At 43.0% G+C, this 17,811-nt stretch overlaps 1 protein-coding gene across 5 annotated transcripts in view; it reads right to left on the reverse strand.

Annotated features, from left to right (window-relative positions):
* zfpm2a (zinc finger protein, FOG family member 2a) overlaps nucleotides 1-17,811 on the reverse strand; it is a 1,013,454-nt gene that overhangs the window by 416,425 nt on the left and 579,218 nt on the right. The window contains exon 4 of one of the 5 annotated variants that reach the window (XM_072263377.1): nucleotides 10,143-10,264. The exons of the other annotated variants lie outside the window; for them this stretch is intronic. Coding sequence (XP_072119478.1) covers nucleotides 10,143-10,264 — 122 coding nt within the window. The remainder of the gene's footprint in view (nucleotides 1-10,142; nucleotides 10,265-17,811) is intronic. 5 annotated transcript variants of the gene reach the window in all.

Below are 17,811 nucleotides of genomic sequence, written 5' to 3' on the forward strand. Positions count from 1 at the left end.
TTTGGACTTTCTTCCAGGGAAGGTGGGACCTGCACATACAGAATGTTTTGCATGCACCTGAACCAAAAGGGGGCCAATATTCTTGCAGAAAGGTTTGCTAGTACTGCACTGGGGAGGGGGGTGTTAAAATTGGAGTTTCAGGGAAGCTAGTGTGGAAAGTAGATGTTAAGCCTACATACAAAGATAGGATATGAAAGATTTAACATGAGTTGTGTCTATTTTAATGCATGGAGCTTAGGGCATGGAGCAGCATGTGGAATTTTGATATTGTGGCTATTAATGAGACAGTTGTAGGAGGGGCAGAACTGGCAGCTCAACATTCTGGCGTTCTGTTGCTCTAGACATAAAAATCACGAAGAAAAAAGATTTTTTAAAAATCACAAAGAGAAGGGGTCCCAGAACAGATCCCTGAGGCACACCACTGGTCACTGACCTCCATGCAGCATTTGACTTGTCTACAACCACTCTTTGCCTTCTGTGAGCAAGCCAATTCTGGATCTACAAAGCAAGGTCCCTTTGGATCCCATGCCTCCTATTCTCTCAATATGCTTTGCATGGGGTACCTTGTCAAATGCCTTGATAATATCTATATACACAACATCTACTGTTCTACCTTCATCAATGTGTTTAGCCACATCCTCAAAAAATTCAATCAGGCTCCTAACGCACGACCTGCCTTTCAGAAAGCCATGCTGACTATTCCTAATCATGTTATGCCTCTCTAAATGTTCATAAATCCTGCCTCTCAGGATCTTTTCCATCAACTTACCAACCACTGAAGTAAGACTCACTGGTCTATAATTTCCTGGGCTACTCCCTTTCTTGAATAAGGGAACACCATCTGCAGCCCTCCAATCCTCTGGAACCTCTCCCGTCCCCATTGATCATGTAAAGATCATTGCTAGAGGCTCAGCAATCTCCTCCCTCGCCTCCCACAGTAGCCTGGGGTACACCTCGTCCGGCCCCTGAGACTTATCCAATTTGATCCTTTCCAAAAACTCCAGCACATCCTCTTTCTTAATACCTACATGCTCAAGCTTTTCAATTCACTGTAAGTCACCCCTACAATCGCCAAGATCCTTTTCTGTAGTGAATACTGAAGCAAAATATTCATTAAGTACCTCTGCTATCTCCTTCAGTTCCATACACAGTTTTCCACTGTCACACTTGATTGGTCCTATTCTATCATGTCTTATTCTCTTGCTCTTCATATGCTTGTAAAATGCCTTGGGGTTTTCTTTAATCCTGCTCGGCAAGGCCTTCTCAAGGCCCCCCCTGGCTCTCCTAATTTCATTCTTAAACTCCTTCTTATTAGCCTTATAATCTTCTAGATCTCTATCATTACTTAGTTTTTTGAACCTTTCGTAAGCTTTTCTTTTCTCCTTGACTAGATTTTCAACAGCCTTTATACACCATGCTTCCTGTACTCTACCATCCTTTCCTTGTCTCATTGGAACGTTCCTATACAGAATGCCACGCAAATATCCACTAAACATTTGCCACATTTCTGCTGTACGTTTCCCTGAGAACATCTCTTCTCAATGTATGCTTCCAAGTTCCTGCCTGATAGCTTCATATTTCCCCTTACTCCAATCAAACGCTTTCCTAACTTGTGTGTTCCCATCCCTCCCCAATGCTATGGTAAAACAGATAGAATTGTGATCAGTATCTCCAAAATACTCTCCTGACACTTGACCAGGTACATTTCCCAATACCAGATCAAGTACAACCTTTCCTCTTGTAGGCTCATCTATATATAATGTCAGGAAACCTTCCTGAACACACCTAACAAACTCCACCCCATCTAAACCCCTCACTCTTGTGAGATGCCAATCAATATTTGGGAAATTAAAATCTCCCACCACGACAACCCTGTTATTATTACACCTTTCCAGAATCTGTCTCCCTATCTGCTCCTTGATGTCCCTATTACTATTGGGTGGTCTATAAAAAACACCCAGTAGAGTAATTGACCCCTTCTTGTTTCTAACTTCCACCCACAGAGATTCAGTAGACAATCCCTCCATGACTTCCTCCTTTTCTACAGCTGTGACACCATCTCTGATCAGCAGTGCCATGCCCCACCTCTTTTGCCTCCCTCCCTGTCTTTCCTGAAACATCTAATCCCTGGCACTCTGAGTAACCACCCCTGCCCCTGAGCTATCCAAGTCTCTGTAATGGCCACAACATCACAGCTCCAAGTACTGATCCACGCTCTAAGCTTATCCGCTTTGTTAGTCATAGTCGTAATCATACATTATTGCTCCTGGGGGAAACTGGTTTTCGTTACAGTTGCACCATAAATAATTAAATAGTAATGAGACCATAAATAGTTAAATAGTAATAAGACCATAAATAGTTAAATAGTAATATGTAAATTATGCCAGGAAATAAGTCCAGGACCAGCCTATTGGCTCAGGGTGTCTGACACTCCAAGGGAGGAGTTGTAAAGTTTGATGGCCATAGGCAGGAGTGACTTCCTATGACGCTCTGTGTTGCATCTCGGTGGAATGAGTCTCTGGCTGAATGTACTCCTGTGCCCAACCAGTACATTATGTAGTGGATGGGAGACATTGTCCAAGATGGCATGCAACTTGGACAATATCCTCTTTTCAGACACCACCGTCAGAGAGTCCAGTTCCATCCCCACAACATCACTGGCCTTACGAATGAGTTTGTTGATTCTGTCGGTGTTTGCTACCCTCAGCCTGCTGCCCCAGCACACAACAGCAAACATGATTGCACTGGCCACCACAGACTTGTAGAACATCCTCAGCATCGCCTGGCAGATGTTAAAGGACCTCAGTCTCCTCAGGAAATAGAGACGGCTCTGACTCTTCTTGTAGACAGCCTCAGTGTTCTTTGACCAGTCCAGTTCATGATGCTTCTTGCATTAGACGCATCTCAAACCATTGGTCTGAGCATAACCCTTCTCTATCACCTGCCTATCCTCCTTCTCACGCTGTTTCCAAGCTTTCTCTATTTGTGAGCCAATGGTTAAGAAGGAATACGGTGCACTGGCCTTCAACCGTCGTTTGAGTTTAAGAGCCAAGAGGTAATGTTACAGCTATATAGGACTCTGGTGAGACCCCACTTGGGAATACTGTGCTCGGTTCTGGTCAGCTCACTACAGGAAGGATGTGGAAACCATAGAAAGGATGCAGAGGAGGTTTACGAGGATATTGTCTGGATTGGGGAGCTTACCTTATGAGAATAGGTTGAGTGATCTCTGCCCTTTCTCCTCGGAATGACAGAGGATGAGAGGTGACCTGATAGAGATGTATAAGATGATGAGAGGCATTGATCATGTGTATAGTCAGAGGCTTTTTCCTGGACTGAAATGGTTAACAAAAGAGGACACAGTTTTAAGGTGCTTGTAAGTAGGTACAGAGGAGATGTCAGGGGTAAGTTTTTTACGCAGAGAGTGATGAGTACGTGGAATGGGGTGCTGGCTATGGTGGGGGAGGCAGACACGATAGGGTCTTTTAAGAGACTCCCTGATAGGTATACGGAGCTTAGAAAAGTAGAGGGCTATGGGTAACCCTAGGTAATTTCTAAGTTAAGTATATGTTCGGCACAGCATTGTGGGCCAAAGGGCCTGTATTGTGCTGTAGGTTTTCTATATTTCTATGTTCCTAGACATGATAAAGCAGGAAGGATTAAAGGGGGTAGGTTGGTATTACTGGTCAGAAAAAATGTCATGGTATTGCTAAGATAGGACTGACTCATCCACTGAGGCTATATGGGTGGAACTGAGGAATAGTCAGTGGGATTTAGAGGAGCAGAGCAGACTGTTGCATAAAAAATAAGGAAGTGATTGTATGTGATTTTAACTTTCCACATATTGACTGCGACTCCCATTCCCTAAAAGGGCTGGATGGGACTGATTTTTTTAAATCTGTTCAGGAAAGTTCTCTCAATCAATATTTATAGGTCTTGTTGCTGTGGACTGTCATTTTAAGGCACAACAGAGAACTGAGACTAACTTTTGGATTTCTGCTGCGAGAGAGAGAGAGAGAGAGAGAGAGAGAGCCACAAGCAGCTTGTGGGTTGCCATAGTGACCAAGGTGGAGTTATTTGATGGACAATCGGTGATATGGTTTCTCTGCAGCGTGTTTACTTTTCACAAGGACAGTTACAGACACAGAGAAAATGCTCAGATTCAAGATGGATTCGGTCATTGAAGGACACCAGTGAGTCAGACGCTGGTTTAAACTTTCAGTAGCCCGGAAAGGGATGAGTTGAGATCGATCCTGAGTATTGATAAATGACTCTCACAAGTTGTCTGCAACTAGAACAAGTTTGCAGGAAGAGAAGAGAGGAGAGGGTTTGAAACAGAAGAAACCTAGTGACAAAGAGGTCACTGTTTGGACTCTCTCTCTAAGTAGCCCGTAAGGGTGAGTTTGAGTTCCATTCGAATACGAAGGTGTGATTGTCACATAGTTAATCCACAGGAGTGGGTTCTCTGGTGAGGGGAGTACCTTTGTGAATACCACTTGTGTGTTACCCTTGTTTGGGTGTGGTAGTTCACTGAAGAAGGGCCCCCCTGTGGCAAATCACTGTTGGAGTTATTTTGTATGTCGTGGAACTGGATAAGTGGCTATCACGTTGTGTGTTTGGGGTAACCTTGTGGAATCTACCGGTGTGTCGACCCTTGCCTGGGTGGGAGTTCCCTTGAAGAGGGTCCCCTTAGTGATAAGCTACTGTTGATGATAATCCATATGTGGATTCTGTTGGAGTATCCTGTGGCCACCATTTTGGGATGACCCGTAGCTGAATTCGGGTGTGGTACCACTTGTGTTGAAAGGACATTCGTTGAAGATCACTGTCGGTGATATTTCGTGTGTGGAGTGGAACAACTTCAGAGATAAAACCTACTACTATTGTTATCTTGTATTGCTGTCGTGGAATCTGTGGAATATCAACGTAATTGCCTTCTCATAACATTCGCCTTTGGATTACAAACATCTCGCATTAATTAATCTGTGCATCTGAACTGAACTTCTCTTACCTACCAATCTAAGACTGTATTAATTACCTCCTAAGCTCGAAGAAGCTTGGCTCCATTATTAATCATTGCTAACCTATTTGATATATCTGAATTTATGTTACTGTATTGTGTAGTTACTAATAAACGAGCTCTAGTGAATAGCAATATTCACTCGGTGAATACAATAGCAACACTCCAGGTGTTTTCCATTTCTTCTGGTTCTTTAACCCGTTACGGGGTACATAACAGTCTCAACTAGAGTGTGATACTAGATCACCCTAAAATGCTTCAAGACAGCAGGCACCTCCTTTAAGTACCCAGGGCCTGACAAGGAGTCCTCTTGGACACTGTGGGAGGCTTGTGCAAAAAATTGCAGGGGCCCTGGCAGGTATTTAAAATGCCATTAGAGAGTGGTGATGTGCTGAAGAACCAGAGGATATCTCATGTTGTTCCATTGTTTAAGAAAGGCTCTAAAAATAAACCAGGGAATTCTGCAGATGCTGGAAATTCAAGCAACACACATCAAAGTTGCTGGTGAACGCAGCAGGCCAGGCAGCATCTCTAGGAAGAGGTACAGTCAACGTTTCAGGCCGAGATCCTTCGTCAGGACTAACTGAAGGAAGAGTGAGTAAGGGGTTTGAAAGTTGGAGGGGGAGATCCAAAATGATAGGAGAAGACAGGAGGGGGAGGGATGGAGCCAAGAGCTGGACAGGTGATTGGCAAAGGGGATATGAGAGGATCATGGGACAGGAGGTCCGGGGAGAAAGACAAGGCGGGGGGGAACCCAGAGGATGGGCAAGAGGTATAGTCAGAGGGACAGAGGGAGAAAAAGGAGAGTGAGAGAAAGAATGTGTGTATAAAAATAAATAACGGATGGGGTACGAGGGGGAGGTGGGGCATTAGCAGAAGTTAGAGAAGTCAATGTTCATGCCATCAGGTTGGAGGCTACCCAGACGGAATATAAGGAGTTGTTCCTCCAACCTGAGTGTGGCTTCATCTTTACAGTAGAGGAGGCCGTGGATAAACATGTCAGAATGGGAATGGGATATGGAATTAAAATGTGTGGCCACTGGGAGATCCTGCTTTCTCTGGCGGACAGAGCGTAGGTGTTCAGCAAAGAGGTCTCCCAGTCTGCGTCAGGTCTCGCCAATATATAAAAGGTCACATCGGGAGCACCGGACGCAGTATATCACCCCAGCCGACTCACAGGTGAAGTGTTGCCTCACCTGGAAGGACTGTTTGGGGCCCTGAATGGTGGTAAGGGAGGAAGTGTAAGGGCATGTGTAGCACTTGTTCCGCTTACACGGATAAGTGGCAGGAGGGATGGGGGGGACGAATGGACAAGGGAGTCGCGTAGGGAGCAATCCCTGCGGAAAGCAGAAAGAGTGGGGGGAGGGAAAGATTTGCTTAGTGGGGGGATCCCGTTGGAGGTGGCAGAAGTTACGGAGAATAATATGTTGGACCCAGAGGCTGGTGGGGTGGTAGTTGAGGACCAGGGGAACCCTATTCCTAGTGGGGTGGCGGGAGGATGGAGTGAGAGCAGATGTGCGTGAAATGGGGGAGATGCGTTTGAGAGCAGAGTTGATAGTGGAGGAAGGGAAGCCCCTTTCTTTAAAAAAGGAGGACATCTCCCCCGTCCTGGAATAAAAAGCCTCATCCTGAGAGCAGATGTGGCGGAGACGGAGGAATTGCGAGAAGAGGATGGCATTTTTGCAAGAGACAGGGTAAGAAGAGTAGTCCAGATAGCTGTGAGAGTCAGTAGGCTTATAGTAGACACCAGTGGATAAGCTGTCTCCAGAGACAGAGACAGAAAGATCTAGAAAGGGGAGGGCAGCGTCGGAAATGGACCAGGTAAACTTGAGGGCAGGGTGAAAGTTGGAGGCAAAATTAATAAAGTCACACGGTAAATGGTAGGGCATTGAGGAGTATGGTAGAACAAATGGATCTGGATACAGATTCATAAATTTTTGGAAGTGGCATTAGAGGTAGATGGTGTCCTAAAGAGTGCTTCGGTACATTTGCCTTCATAAATCAGAGTACTGAGTACTGGAGATCTTCCACCATTCATGCTGCTCTCACCTACATCTCCTCCACGTCCCAGACATCCGCTCTCAGCCCATCTTCCCCTTGCTTTAACAGGTACTTTCCTACCTCCCCATGAGCCTCTGAATCTAGCAAATCATTCTCTGCAGCCTCTGCCATCTTCAAAAAGATCCTACCACCAAACACATCTTCATCTCCTCCCAACTCTCCACTTTCCGCAGAGATTGCTCCCTCTGTGATTCCCTTGTGCCTTCAGTCCTATCTATAGATCTCCCTCCAGGCATTTATCCCTGCAAGCAGAAGAAATGCTACAGCTGCCCACTCATAGTCAGAATCAGAATCATGTTTAATATAATTGGCATAGGCCATGAGTTGGCCACTCATGAGTTGGGAGTGAGGCTATGTCTAGTCTAGAGCAATGCACTAGTCTCTGTCCCTCCCAATCTCTCTGCAATTTTCTGGCTTCTGTCTCCTCCCAGAAATGATCCACTGTCAGTGCCCTTTAATCACTCAGCAAAGTTCCCCAAAAATGCACCACACTTCCATATCTTGTTGTTAAGATATCTGCCAATCTCAATACCTGTCCCCTATTCAAAAGCAAATGCCCACTCAAATCTCCCACTTCCTATAATTAAGATCTGAAGCCCAACAGCACATGCTGCAAAGTGCTGATGACCAGCTTCTACCTCCCTTTGTTCTTGAGTTACAGAGCTTGATCTAGGAAAAAGAGAACTGGGTAGCAGTCTTTCCTCAATGGAAGTGTGCAATACCAAATCAGCGGAAGAAAGGCTTCGAGCCAAGATGATGGCAAGTTCCCTACTTCTGCCCTGTTTTTATGTTCTATGGTGGGTACACAAAAATTACAAGGTAATAATTTGACTTCATGATTCTTTGTATTCTGATCTCCTAAGTGTGCAGATGATGTATTTTCTAGACCCATAACTGCACACAGTAGAGAAGTTAATATTGTGACTGTAGTTTTGTGACTGTTAGCACTGAGTGCTGTCTAGTTCACAATGGTTAAAAATATATGTTTCTAGTTTATAACTTTTAATACTGGGTATTGTCTGCTCTTGAGTTTTGACTGGTGTCAAGACTGTTATACTAGATTTTGTCTGATCTGGGTAATGATCAGAACTGAGTACACTCTGGGACACTGGAGGTAACAGCTGGTTGATTCCACAAGTTTTAGCATAGAACATTGTCTGAATTTGGGGCAGTAACCAAGTGTGCCATCTAAACTTTCAATCTTAAACATCAAAATTATGCTTTATCTAACGCAGGCATATTAGCACTCGGTATTTAGGGTCTGCATGTTGATAACCTGACCATCCATGACTGGAACAAATAATATATTCCAGGCAAAATGTTGGCTAAGTGTATTCAATTCTCCCATCTCCTCCATTCCCTTAGTGCCATGCATTGTCTCAACAATTGATACTGGTCCACACTTTTTTCATTATGGACATGGGAATTGTCAGCAAGACTCGCATTTGTTGTCAGTCTCTAAATAACTATGGTGAGATGCTGCCATTGCTCCTGTTCTTCTGGTGAAAATACACAAACAGGATCGTTGCATGGTAGATTTCAGGATTTAGACTCAGTGGCAACAAAATAATAGCAAAATATTTCCAAATAAGAATTATGTGCTCAATTCTAGTCGCCTCACTTTAGGAAGGATATGGAAACCATAGAAAGGGTGCTGAGGAGATTTACAAGGATTTTGCCTGGATTGGGGAGCATGCCTTACAAGAGTAGGTTGAGTTTTTCCTTGGAGTGATGGAGGATGAGAGGTGACCTGACAGAGGTGTATAAGATGATGAGCGGCATTGATCATGTGGATAGTCAGAGGCTTTCTCCCAGGGCTGAAAAGGCTAGCACGAGAGGGCACAGTTTTAAGGTGCTTGAAAGGAGGTACAGAGGAGATGTCAGGGGTAAGTTTTTATGCAGGGAGTGGTGAGTGCGTGGAATGGAATGGTGGTAGAGGCGGAGACGATAGGGTCTTTTAAGAGACTCCTGGACAGGTACATGAAGCTCAGAAAAATAGAGGGCTATGGGTAACCCTGGGTAATTTCTAAGGTAAGGATATGTACGGCACAACATTGTGGGCTGAAGGGCCTGTATTGTGCTGTAAGTTTGCTATGTTTCCATGTGCAAATTAGAGGGAAACCTGCAGGTATTGCCATCCCCATGCATCTGAAGCCTTTCTTATGATAGTAATGGTCATCTGAACAATCGCGAGCTGCAATGGAAAACGCCAAGATGAGTGCAATTTGTAGATGCTATATACTTCATCCAGCATTTGAAATATTCATTCCCTTCAGTGCACCAGTACTGGAAGCAATGAACATTTAAGATGGTGGATGAAACGCCAGGTAAATGACCAGGGTTGTCTTGGATGGTGTCAGGCTTCTTGAGTGTTGGTACTCATCCAAGAAACTGGAGGGAACTACATCATATTGCACATTGTAGAGATGTGAAAGGCTTAGTGGACTCAGATCATTGACCAATCATCAGGTCACAAAGCTGAAACACTAGTTCCATTCCACCCCTAACAGTATTCCCTGCTGTGTTTACATATTGATATAGTATATCAAGAGATTGGTTTGAAGTCCTTAACTAAATACTTCACTTCAAACACATTATTAAATTTTTGCAATAAAAATATTTATCAGATTCACTAAATAATCAAGAATTTTTATCCTACCATCTTAGCCACAGTCAGAAGAATGAACCTGGAATGTTCTTTGTTTCTGTTAATCATCAAGATACTTTAGTAGTTCACCTCTGGCCCACTGAAGAGTGGAACTCAGATACTCATTTAAAAAAAACGATTAAATTAGGAAGATTAAGGAATGTTGTTGGTGAACCTTAAAACCTTAAGTTTTCTTGTCAATCAATGATCAGTTGTGGAGAAAATCTTGATTGAGAACTTTGCACAAAATATCTACTTTATGATAATTATATACATACACAGTTCCATTAAATAACAAGTAACTGCTGTACTTTAACATAAATCTGAGTAAAATAACAGTTTTTAAAATTTTTAATAAACCCTAGTCAAAAAGAGATGTATTCAACTCTCTAACCAGAGTAAACAGTAACATACCGGAGAACTGCTGTCTGTCACTCCTATACTGCCATCAAAAGGTCCCCAGGTTGTTCCACCAGGTATTTGTTGCCGGCTGCGAATCTTTCGCACTCCATTTTTCTGGAATATTTCAAGCTCATCTGGGGCAAAAAGAGTAGATAACTATTAAAGTGGCCATAGGGTGTGCTACACTGTCATTGACTGGCAACTGTTCTCACAGCTACATTTGGAGTTATCGGATTGTTACTTGTTGCTATTCACTGCAATTTGTATATGTTAACAACACAGAATATTGAAAATGCCTTCACATTTGACAGTTTAAAGTACTAACCAAAAACTTCAGAACTCAATCTGACTAGTGACATATCTTACTGAGTCCTTACTGGGCTTATAATTCGTCCTTTGGAACTTTACCAAACCTTTGAAAACAAATTGAAACTTCACATAACTGAATCCAAGCAGATTTCATTTGGCTTCACATTTTACAGAAGGTACTGACATTCCTTTTTAACATAGATAATCAGGGATAAATTGGGAAGTAGGGTCAAGTGGAACTTGAAGCTCAGCTAAGATTCTGGAGAAGAATCCAGCTACACCAGAAATGAAAATCAAAAATTGAAATGGAAAATATAAAATGTCAGGAATGTTAAACTAACTTGTTGCTTCATTTTCAATTAGGCTAATAAATGTTACCACAGTTCCTTCTTTTAAATGCTGAGACTTTCCAGCAACTCCAGCTGTGACTGTCTAGTAATCTTTCAACTCTCTATGTTGGTGAAGGAGCACTTGGAGCTGAATCTCTTGGTCTCCACATTAGTATGGGGAGTGGGGAGGAGTGGGACATGTGTGCCCTTCTCTTCCTGTGGTCAAGGGCCATTGAGATTTTTCAGCACACCTGAACTGGCAAGTAGTAAGAAGCCTAATACAGAGAGAGACTCTGGAGCACAGGGTCCCAACCTCTGCCATGGACCAATACTATTGGTCTGTGGACCCCTGGACTACAGGGATCACAAGCACATTTTAGGAAATGGAGGTTGGAAAGTGGAGTTTGGGAATGTTTTAAAATAGTTCTGTAAGGCTGAATATAATCCCTTCCAATTAAACTCATGAGCAATTTGCAACACAAATTGGATTTTCTTCTATTTAGCATGACCATCACATTCAAAGAAACTTTAATCAAGATGGAGACTATATGTCACTAAAATTCCATATTAGCTAAAAACACTGATACTGATCAGCAATGAGATGACCTTTACCACAGGTAAAATGCAGTACTGGGATCTCTCCAAATAGATCAATCACTGAATAAACCTACAAATGATAAACAATATTATCCTGGGTTGTATTCAGTTGACCTGTCAAACAGTCATAATGACACAAAAATATGACAGTTTTAATCTCCCAAAAATAGACAACAGGAGTTTTTTGGAAGAGAGGGGCCAAAGTAAACATTGGCCTCTTAGAGAATAAGGTGTGGGAAACAGTTGTAGAGGACAAGGAAATTACAACTAAATTAAATAGATATTTTTAGAAGTCTTTATAATAGAAAATTCGATTGACACCCTACTAATAAGAATAATATCAGGAATGAATTAAATACTATTATGATTATTAAAGACATAGAAAGAGGTAAAGTAGATGGCCTAAAGCCCATAAATTCCCTACCTCAGATGGCTTGCATCCTAGGATACTAAAAAAAAGTGCCTTTCAAGAAATTGAATGCATTGTTTGTAATCTTCCAAAAATCAAAGTATTACTAGAGGATTGAAAAATGGCAATATAAAAAGTGAGAGGAACTTTACCAGAAAAAACCTACCATACCATACTAACAGCAGCATACCATGGGTAAATTTTAATCTTTTTAAATCTTACATCCATCGCACAACGTGAGGGAGTAAAATTCTTTGTGTTGTGACTCTGTCGCAATGTACAGACATGTGAACTTATAAGTCTAATGGCTTGTAGAAAGAAGCTATCCCGTAGCCTGTTTGCCAGATGGAAGCAGCTTGTGGTTGGGGTTACTTGTGTCCCTGATGATCTTCCAGGCTTCTTTATGCACCTACTGCTGTAAATGCCCTCAATGGAGGGAAGTTCACAGATCTGCTTGCTTGGCTGTTCGTACCACATTCTGCAGTGCCCAGCGATTGGTACAGTACCCATACCAGACCGTGATAAAGCCAGTCAAGATGCTCTCAGTGGTGCCCCTGTAGAAGGTCTTAAGGATTTAGGGCTCATGCCGAACTTCTTCAGTCAGCTGAGGTGGAAGAGATGCTGTTGTGCTTTTTTGGCCACACAGTACAGTCCAGGTGAAATCTGGCATGGTGTGTAGCGGTTATCGCCATCGCTTTACAGAACCAGCTGTAAGATCAGGGTCTGATCCCTGCCGCTGTCTGTAGGGGGTTTGTACATAACCACGTGGGTTTCTTCCGGCTGCCCCATTTCCTCCAACCTCCCTAAGACGTATGTGTTAGTGAGCTGTGGACATGCTACATTGGTGCCAGCAGCGTGGTACAACTAGGGCTGCCCAGCACAAACTTTGCTGATTCGATTTGATGGAAATGGTGCATTTCACTATATGTTTTGATAAGCATGTGACAAATAAAGCTAATCTTTAATAAATGGTAATTACAGTCTAACATCTTTTATTTGAATAATGTTAAATTAATGATTAATAAAGTAATAATAGGGCATTTGGAAAATGATAATCTAATTAAGCAGTCAGAGCAGCTTCATAAAGTGGAAAATGTGTCTAACAAACCTACTCGGGTTTTATTAAGTAAATCTCAATCAGAGTAGATGGACCTTTCTACTTGGATTTCCAGAAGGCATTTGAAAAGGTGCCTCAAAAATGTTGTCACATGATAAAAGCCACTGCTGCTGGGTGGAATACATTATGATGGATAAAGGATCAACTAACAGGAAGAAAACAGCTAGTAAGTATAAGGGAGTCATTTTCAGGTTGACAACCTGTACACAAGACTACATAAACACCAGAAACTAGCAGCAGGAATAAGCCAATTACAAACAAGAAAAAAACTGAGATGCTGGAAATCTGAGCAACACACACAAAATGCTGGGGAGAACTCTGCAGGCCAGGCAGCATCTATGTACTCTTTTATCATAGATGCCACCTGGCCTTCTGAGTTCCTCCAGCATTTCGTGTGTGTTAGCAGGAATATGCCACCTGGTCGCTCAAGTCTGCCCAGCTATTCAGTATTATTATGGCAGTTCTACCCCTGGCCTCAAATCCTCCTCTATGCCATTTTCCCATAACCTTCAGTCCCCCAATCTTTCAAAGCTTTGACGAACTCCACTTCAAATATACCCTAATGGTCTAACCTCAGGGATCAATGTGGGAAACAGCCACTGTTTACAATATTTCTAGTTACATTTGTATGAAAATGAGCTATAAGAGGTTACAAACACTTTATCTGTATTTTGGCCCATTTCATATGGTTTAAATCTACCACAATCAATTTTTTATTACCATAGGTAGGTGGCACTTTAAACCTACCTATATTTACTCTGACAGAATGAACCAGCCAACCATGGACCCAGTGACACAGACACTGGAGATGAACTCTCGCCATCCAGGATTCCCCAGTGCTGAAACCCCCACCCACCCGCCCAAGTCGTCCTTAGTCCTGGAGAGCCTCTTCCGTTGCCCGGAGGCTCCCGTAGAAGGTGGGGGGGGGTGGTACTATCATGGTCCGGTCCTTGAAGTCCGCATTCTGTTTCACAGTCCGGTCCGTGGATTCAGGACTCCGGGTCTTCCAGCTGTCCCTCGTTTGATTGAGTTAAGCATAGGCACCTGATTCCCATCTTGGGGCTTGGAATATAAGTAGCCTTGGGGTTGAGGGTGGGCTGTTGGTTTGTCTTGTCAGTCCTCCTTGGAGCAACCTGCTGATGGAAGGCTAGTGAAACTATTTGTGATCTCTAGGCCTGGATGGAGGACCACTGCTTCATGGAGTGTTGTTGCCACTTGTTGGAGTAGTCTTTGTGGTATGATTTGGCTGTTTCCTGGGCCAGCTGAGTGGCTGTCAGCCACTCTGAGCTAAGGTAGGGATCTGGCTGTTTCTGTAGCCAGTGGAGGATGCTGGCTGTAGCTGTAACTGTGACTTAGAGCAGAGATGGAACTGTCTGTCATTCTTTGGTGTTTGTCTCTTCTTGTCCTTGCCTCCGTGGGTAAGTCAGGTTGTTTTGCTGTTGCCCTGCAGGGGGTATCTGTCTTGGCCTTGTCTCTGTGGGGTAAGTCAGGCTGCTCTGCTGTTGTTCTGTGGGGGGTCATGTCTTGTCCTGTCCTCTCTTCCATGGGGTAAGTCAGGTTGTTTTGCTGTTGCCCTGTGGGGGAACATGTCTTGTCTTTGCCTCTGTTGGGTAAGTCTGGCTGTTCTGCTGTTACCCAACAGGTGGACCTGTCCCACCTTGGTGTGGAGAAGTTGAGTCCTGGCTTGTCTAAGTATAAGTCTGGGCTCTATGTCTATGTTCTGTTCTGTCTCATGTTAGTGTTGTGTTAAAGATGAGTCCTGGCTTGTTGAAGGATAAATCCTGGCTTTATGTTGATGTTTGGTTCCCAGTCTGTCTCTGAGCTCCAGGATCCCGCAGCCAAGCTCCAGGATCCTGCGCCTCTAGCCACGCCCTGTCCTGAAGCCATGTCATGTCCTTGCCAGGTTCTAGGATCCGAGCCTGAGGCAAGACCCAGGTTCTGGGTCCTTGTCCAGTCTCTGGCTCGGAGGTGATGCCTTGTCTCCTAGTCCTGCTTTCCCTTGCCCAAGTCTGCGTTCTTGTCCCTGCTTCTTGCCTGTATCCTGTCAAGTCCCTACTCTAGTCAAATCCTGTTCCTTGTACTTCAGTGTCTGTGTCTCGCATTTGGGTCTGTTCCCAGCACCCCATTGTGACATTTACAGGCTTGACACATGCTTTCTAATAACTTTATCAATCTACTTTGCCACCTGAAATGCTTGTACATATGGCTGCATAGTGAAATATTGGTTAACTCCATTGTCGTGTAGCATCTGTGATCACCGATCAGGGTTTGATCACTGCCACTGTCTGAAAGGAATGTATAATTTCTCCCTGCGACCACACGGGTTTCCTCCCGGTACACTGGCTTCCTCCCACCTTCCAAAGATGTATAGTTAAGTTTAGTGAGTTGTGAGCTATAAGTGTTGTGGCAATTGCAGGCTCTCCCACTGTGTTTGTCATTGATGCGAAAAGCTGCACTTCACTTTGTTTTGATGTACATGTGCCAAAGAAAGCTAATCTAATCTGTGACATGCCAGACAGTTTTAATAATGTATTCAATTTAAAATATATATCACTTCTCATTCATTTTTCCAAAATACAGAATACATGATTTTTTCTGTTCAGATTAATGACTAAATATTTGAGCAGTTTCTTACACTATCTTTGTTTCTGTTCACTATAACTTCCTACAAACTGCAGCAGGATCAGAAATGGGGGTATGTTCTCCATACTGTGTCCATCTCACAATGTATCATTACTGCTGTGCTTTCCCATGAAGGCATCTCACTCCACTTGCCAGCAGCATAGGTATCCATGGAACGTATTAAAAACTGTACAGGTCCACAATCCCTTATCCAAAATCCTTGGGGCCAGTTGCATTTCGGAATTCTGAATTTTTCAGATTTCAGACCCCCCTTATTTATCCTGTTTTAGCTGTGGACTTTAAGACCCAGCAGTGCACCAAACCTACGCACATCCTCCCATATACTTCAAATCACCTCTAGATACTTATAATACCTAATACAAAGTAAATGCTATGTAAATGTTATACTGTACTGTTTGGGGAATAATGACAAGAAATTTTATTTCCAACAAAACCATTCAATAAAACATAAAAATATACAGCTTCAAATGAACCGAATCAAACACATGGTAAATGACTTATTGGAATAAATGTAGAACGTCATTGTCACTCTCACTATAAAACCTCAGTAACTTGTCTTTCTGTTTACTTAAATCATATACAGTGGTAGTTCCAACACTATTTTCTTCAGTAAGACGCTGCACATACACACCACGATCAAACTTCTGCAATAACTCCATTTTCTGCGTTATTGATAATGAAACAGATGTTTCCTTCTCTTTTTCTCATTGTTACCCATAGGGATATCTGCACCTCTTTTTGATGTTTTCAGTGAAATTAAACACAAAGTCAACAGTGAACACAAAATATCAGCCAACAGCAAAATGCACGTGTAACCAGTATGAGCGCTGAGCCACAACTGACGTCTGGCGGCCTCTGCTAGTGCTGCCACGTCACACCTGCGTGATGTCAGCTGTTGGCGAAAAAAAAACTTCTGTTTTCAGAGCTTTCTGGATTTCAGAATTTCGGAAAAAGGAATGTGCACCTGTAACGGGTTGTACAAAATTCGCAATTCAAGATTGTTTGATGTCATTTCCAGGACACATGTAAATTTGCCTGAGATATCTTTATACTTCATACTTTATTGTGGCCAAACAATTAGTACCAGAATGTACAATCATCACAGTGATATTTGAATCTGTGCTTCACACTTCCTGGATTACAAATATTAAATATTAAAAATATTAAAAATAGTTAAAATTAGCAAATATTAAAAATTTAAATTACAAATCATAAACAGAAAATAAAAAAATGGGAAGTAAGGTAGTGCAAATAAACCAAGAGGCAGGTCCGGATATTTGGAGGGTACGGCCCAGATCTGGGTCAGCATCCGTTCTGCAGCCTTATCACAGTTGGAAAGAAGCTGTTCCCAAATCTGGCCGTACGAGTCTTCAAGCTCCTGAACCTTCTCCCGGAGGGAAGAGGGATGAAAAGTCTGCTAGCTGGGTGGGTTGTGTCCTTGACTATCCCGGCAGCACTGCTCCAATAGCGTGCAGTGTAAAGTAAGTCCACGGACAGAAGATTGGTTTGTGTGATGTGCTGCGCCGTGTTCACGATCTTCTGCAGCTTCTTTTGGACTTGGACAGGACAACTTCCATACCAGGTTGTGATGCACCCCAGAAGAATGCTTTCTATGGTTCATCTATAAAAATTAGTGAGGGTTTTAAGGGACAGGCCAAATTTTTTGGAATTTCTGAAGAAATAACAGGCAGGAGAGACAAAGGAGAATCAGTGGATGTTGTGTACTTGGATTTTTGGAAATAATTTGACAAGGTGCTGCACATGAGGCTGCTTAATAAGACAAGAGCCCATGCTATTATGGGAAAGATACCAGCATAGATACAGCATTGGCTGATTGGCAGGAAGTAAAGAGTGGGAATAATGGGAGCCCTTTCTGATTGGCTGCTGGTTTCTAGTGGTGTTCCACAGAAGTCAGTGTTGTAACCACTTCTTTTTATGTTGCATGTCAATGATTTGGATGATAGAATTGATGGCTTTGTAGCCAAGTTTGCGGTTGATATGAAGATAGGTGGAGGCGCAGGTACTCTATGGAAGCAGGGAGGCTGCAGAAGGATTTGGATAGGTTAGGAGAATGGACAAAGAAGTGGCAAGTAGAATAAAGTGTCAGTATGTGGACGGTCCTGCACTTTTGTAGGTGAAATAAAAGCATTGACTATTTTCTAAATGGGGAGAAAGTTCAAAAATAAGGAGCAAAGAGACTTAGGAGTCCTTGTGCAGGATTCCCTAAAGGTTAACTTAGGTTGAGTCAGAGGTGAGGAAGGCAAATGCAATGTTAGC

This window comes from Mobula birostris, chromosome 1, assembly GCF_030028105.1.
Source record: "Mobula birostris isolate sMobBir1 chromosome 1, sMobBir1.hap1, whole genome shotgun sequence".
Taxonomy (NCBI): domain Eukaryota; kingdom Metazoa; phylum Chordata; class Chondrichthyes; order Myliobatiformes; family Myliobatidae; genus Mobula; species Mobula birostris.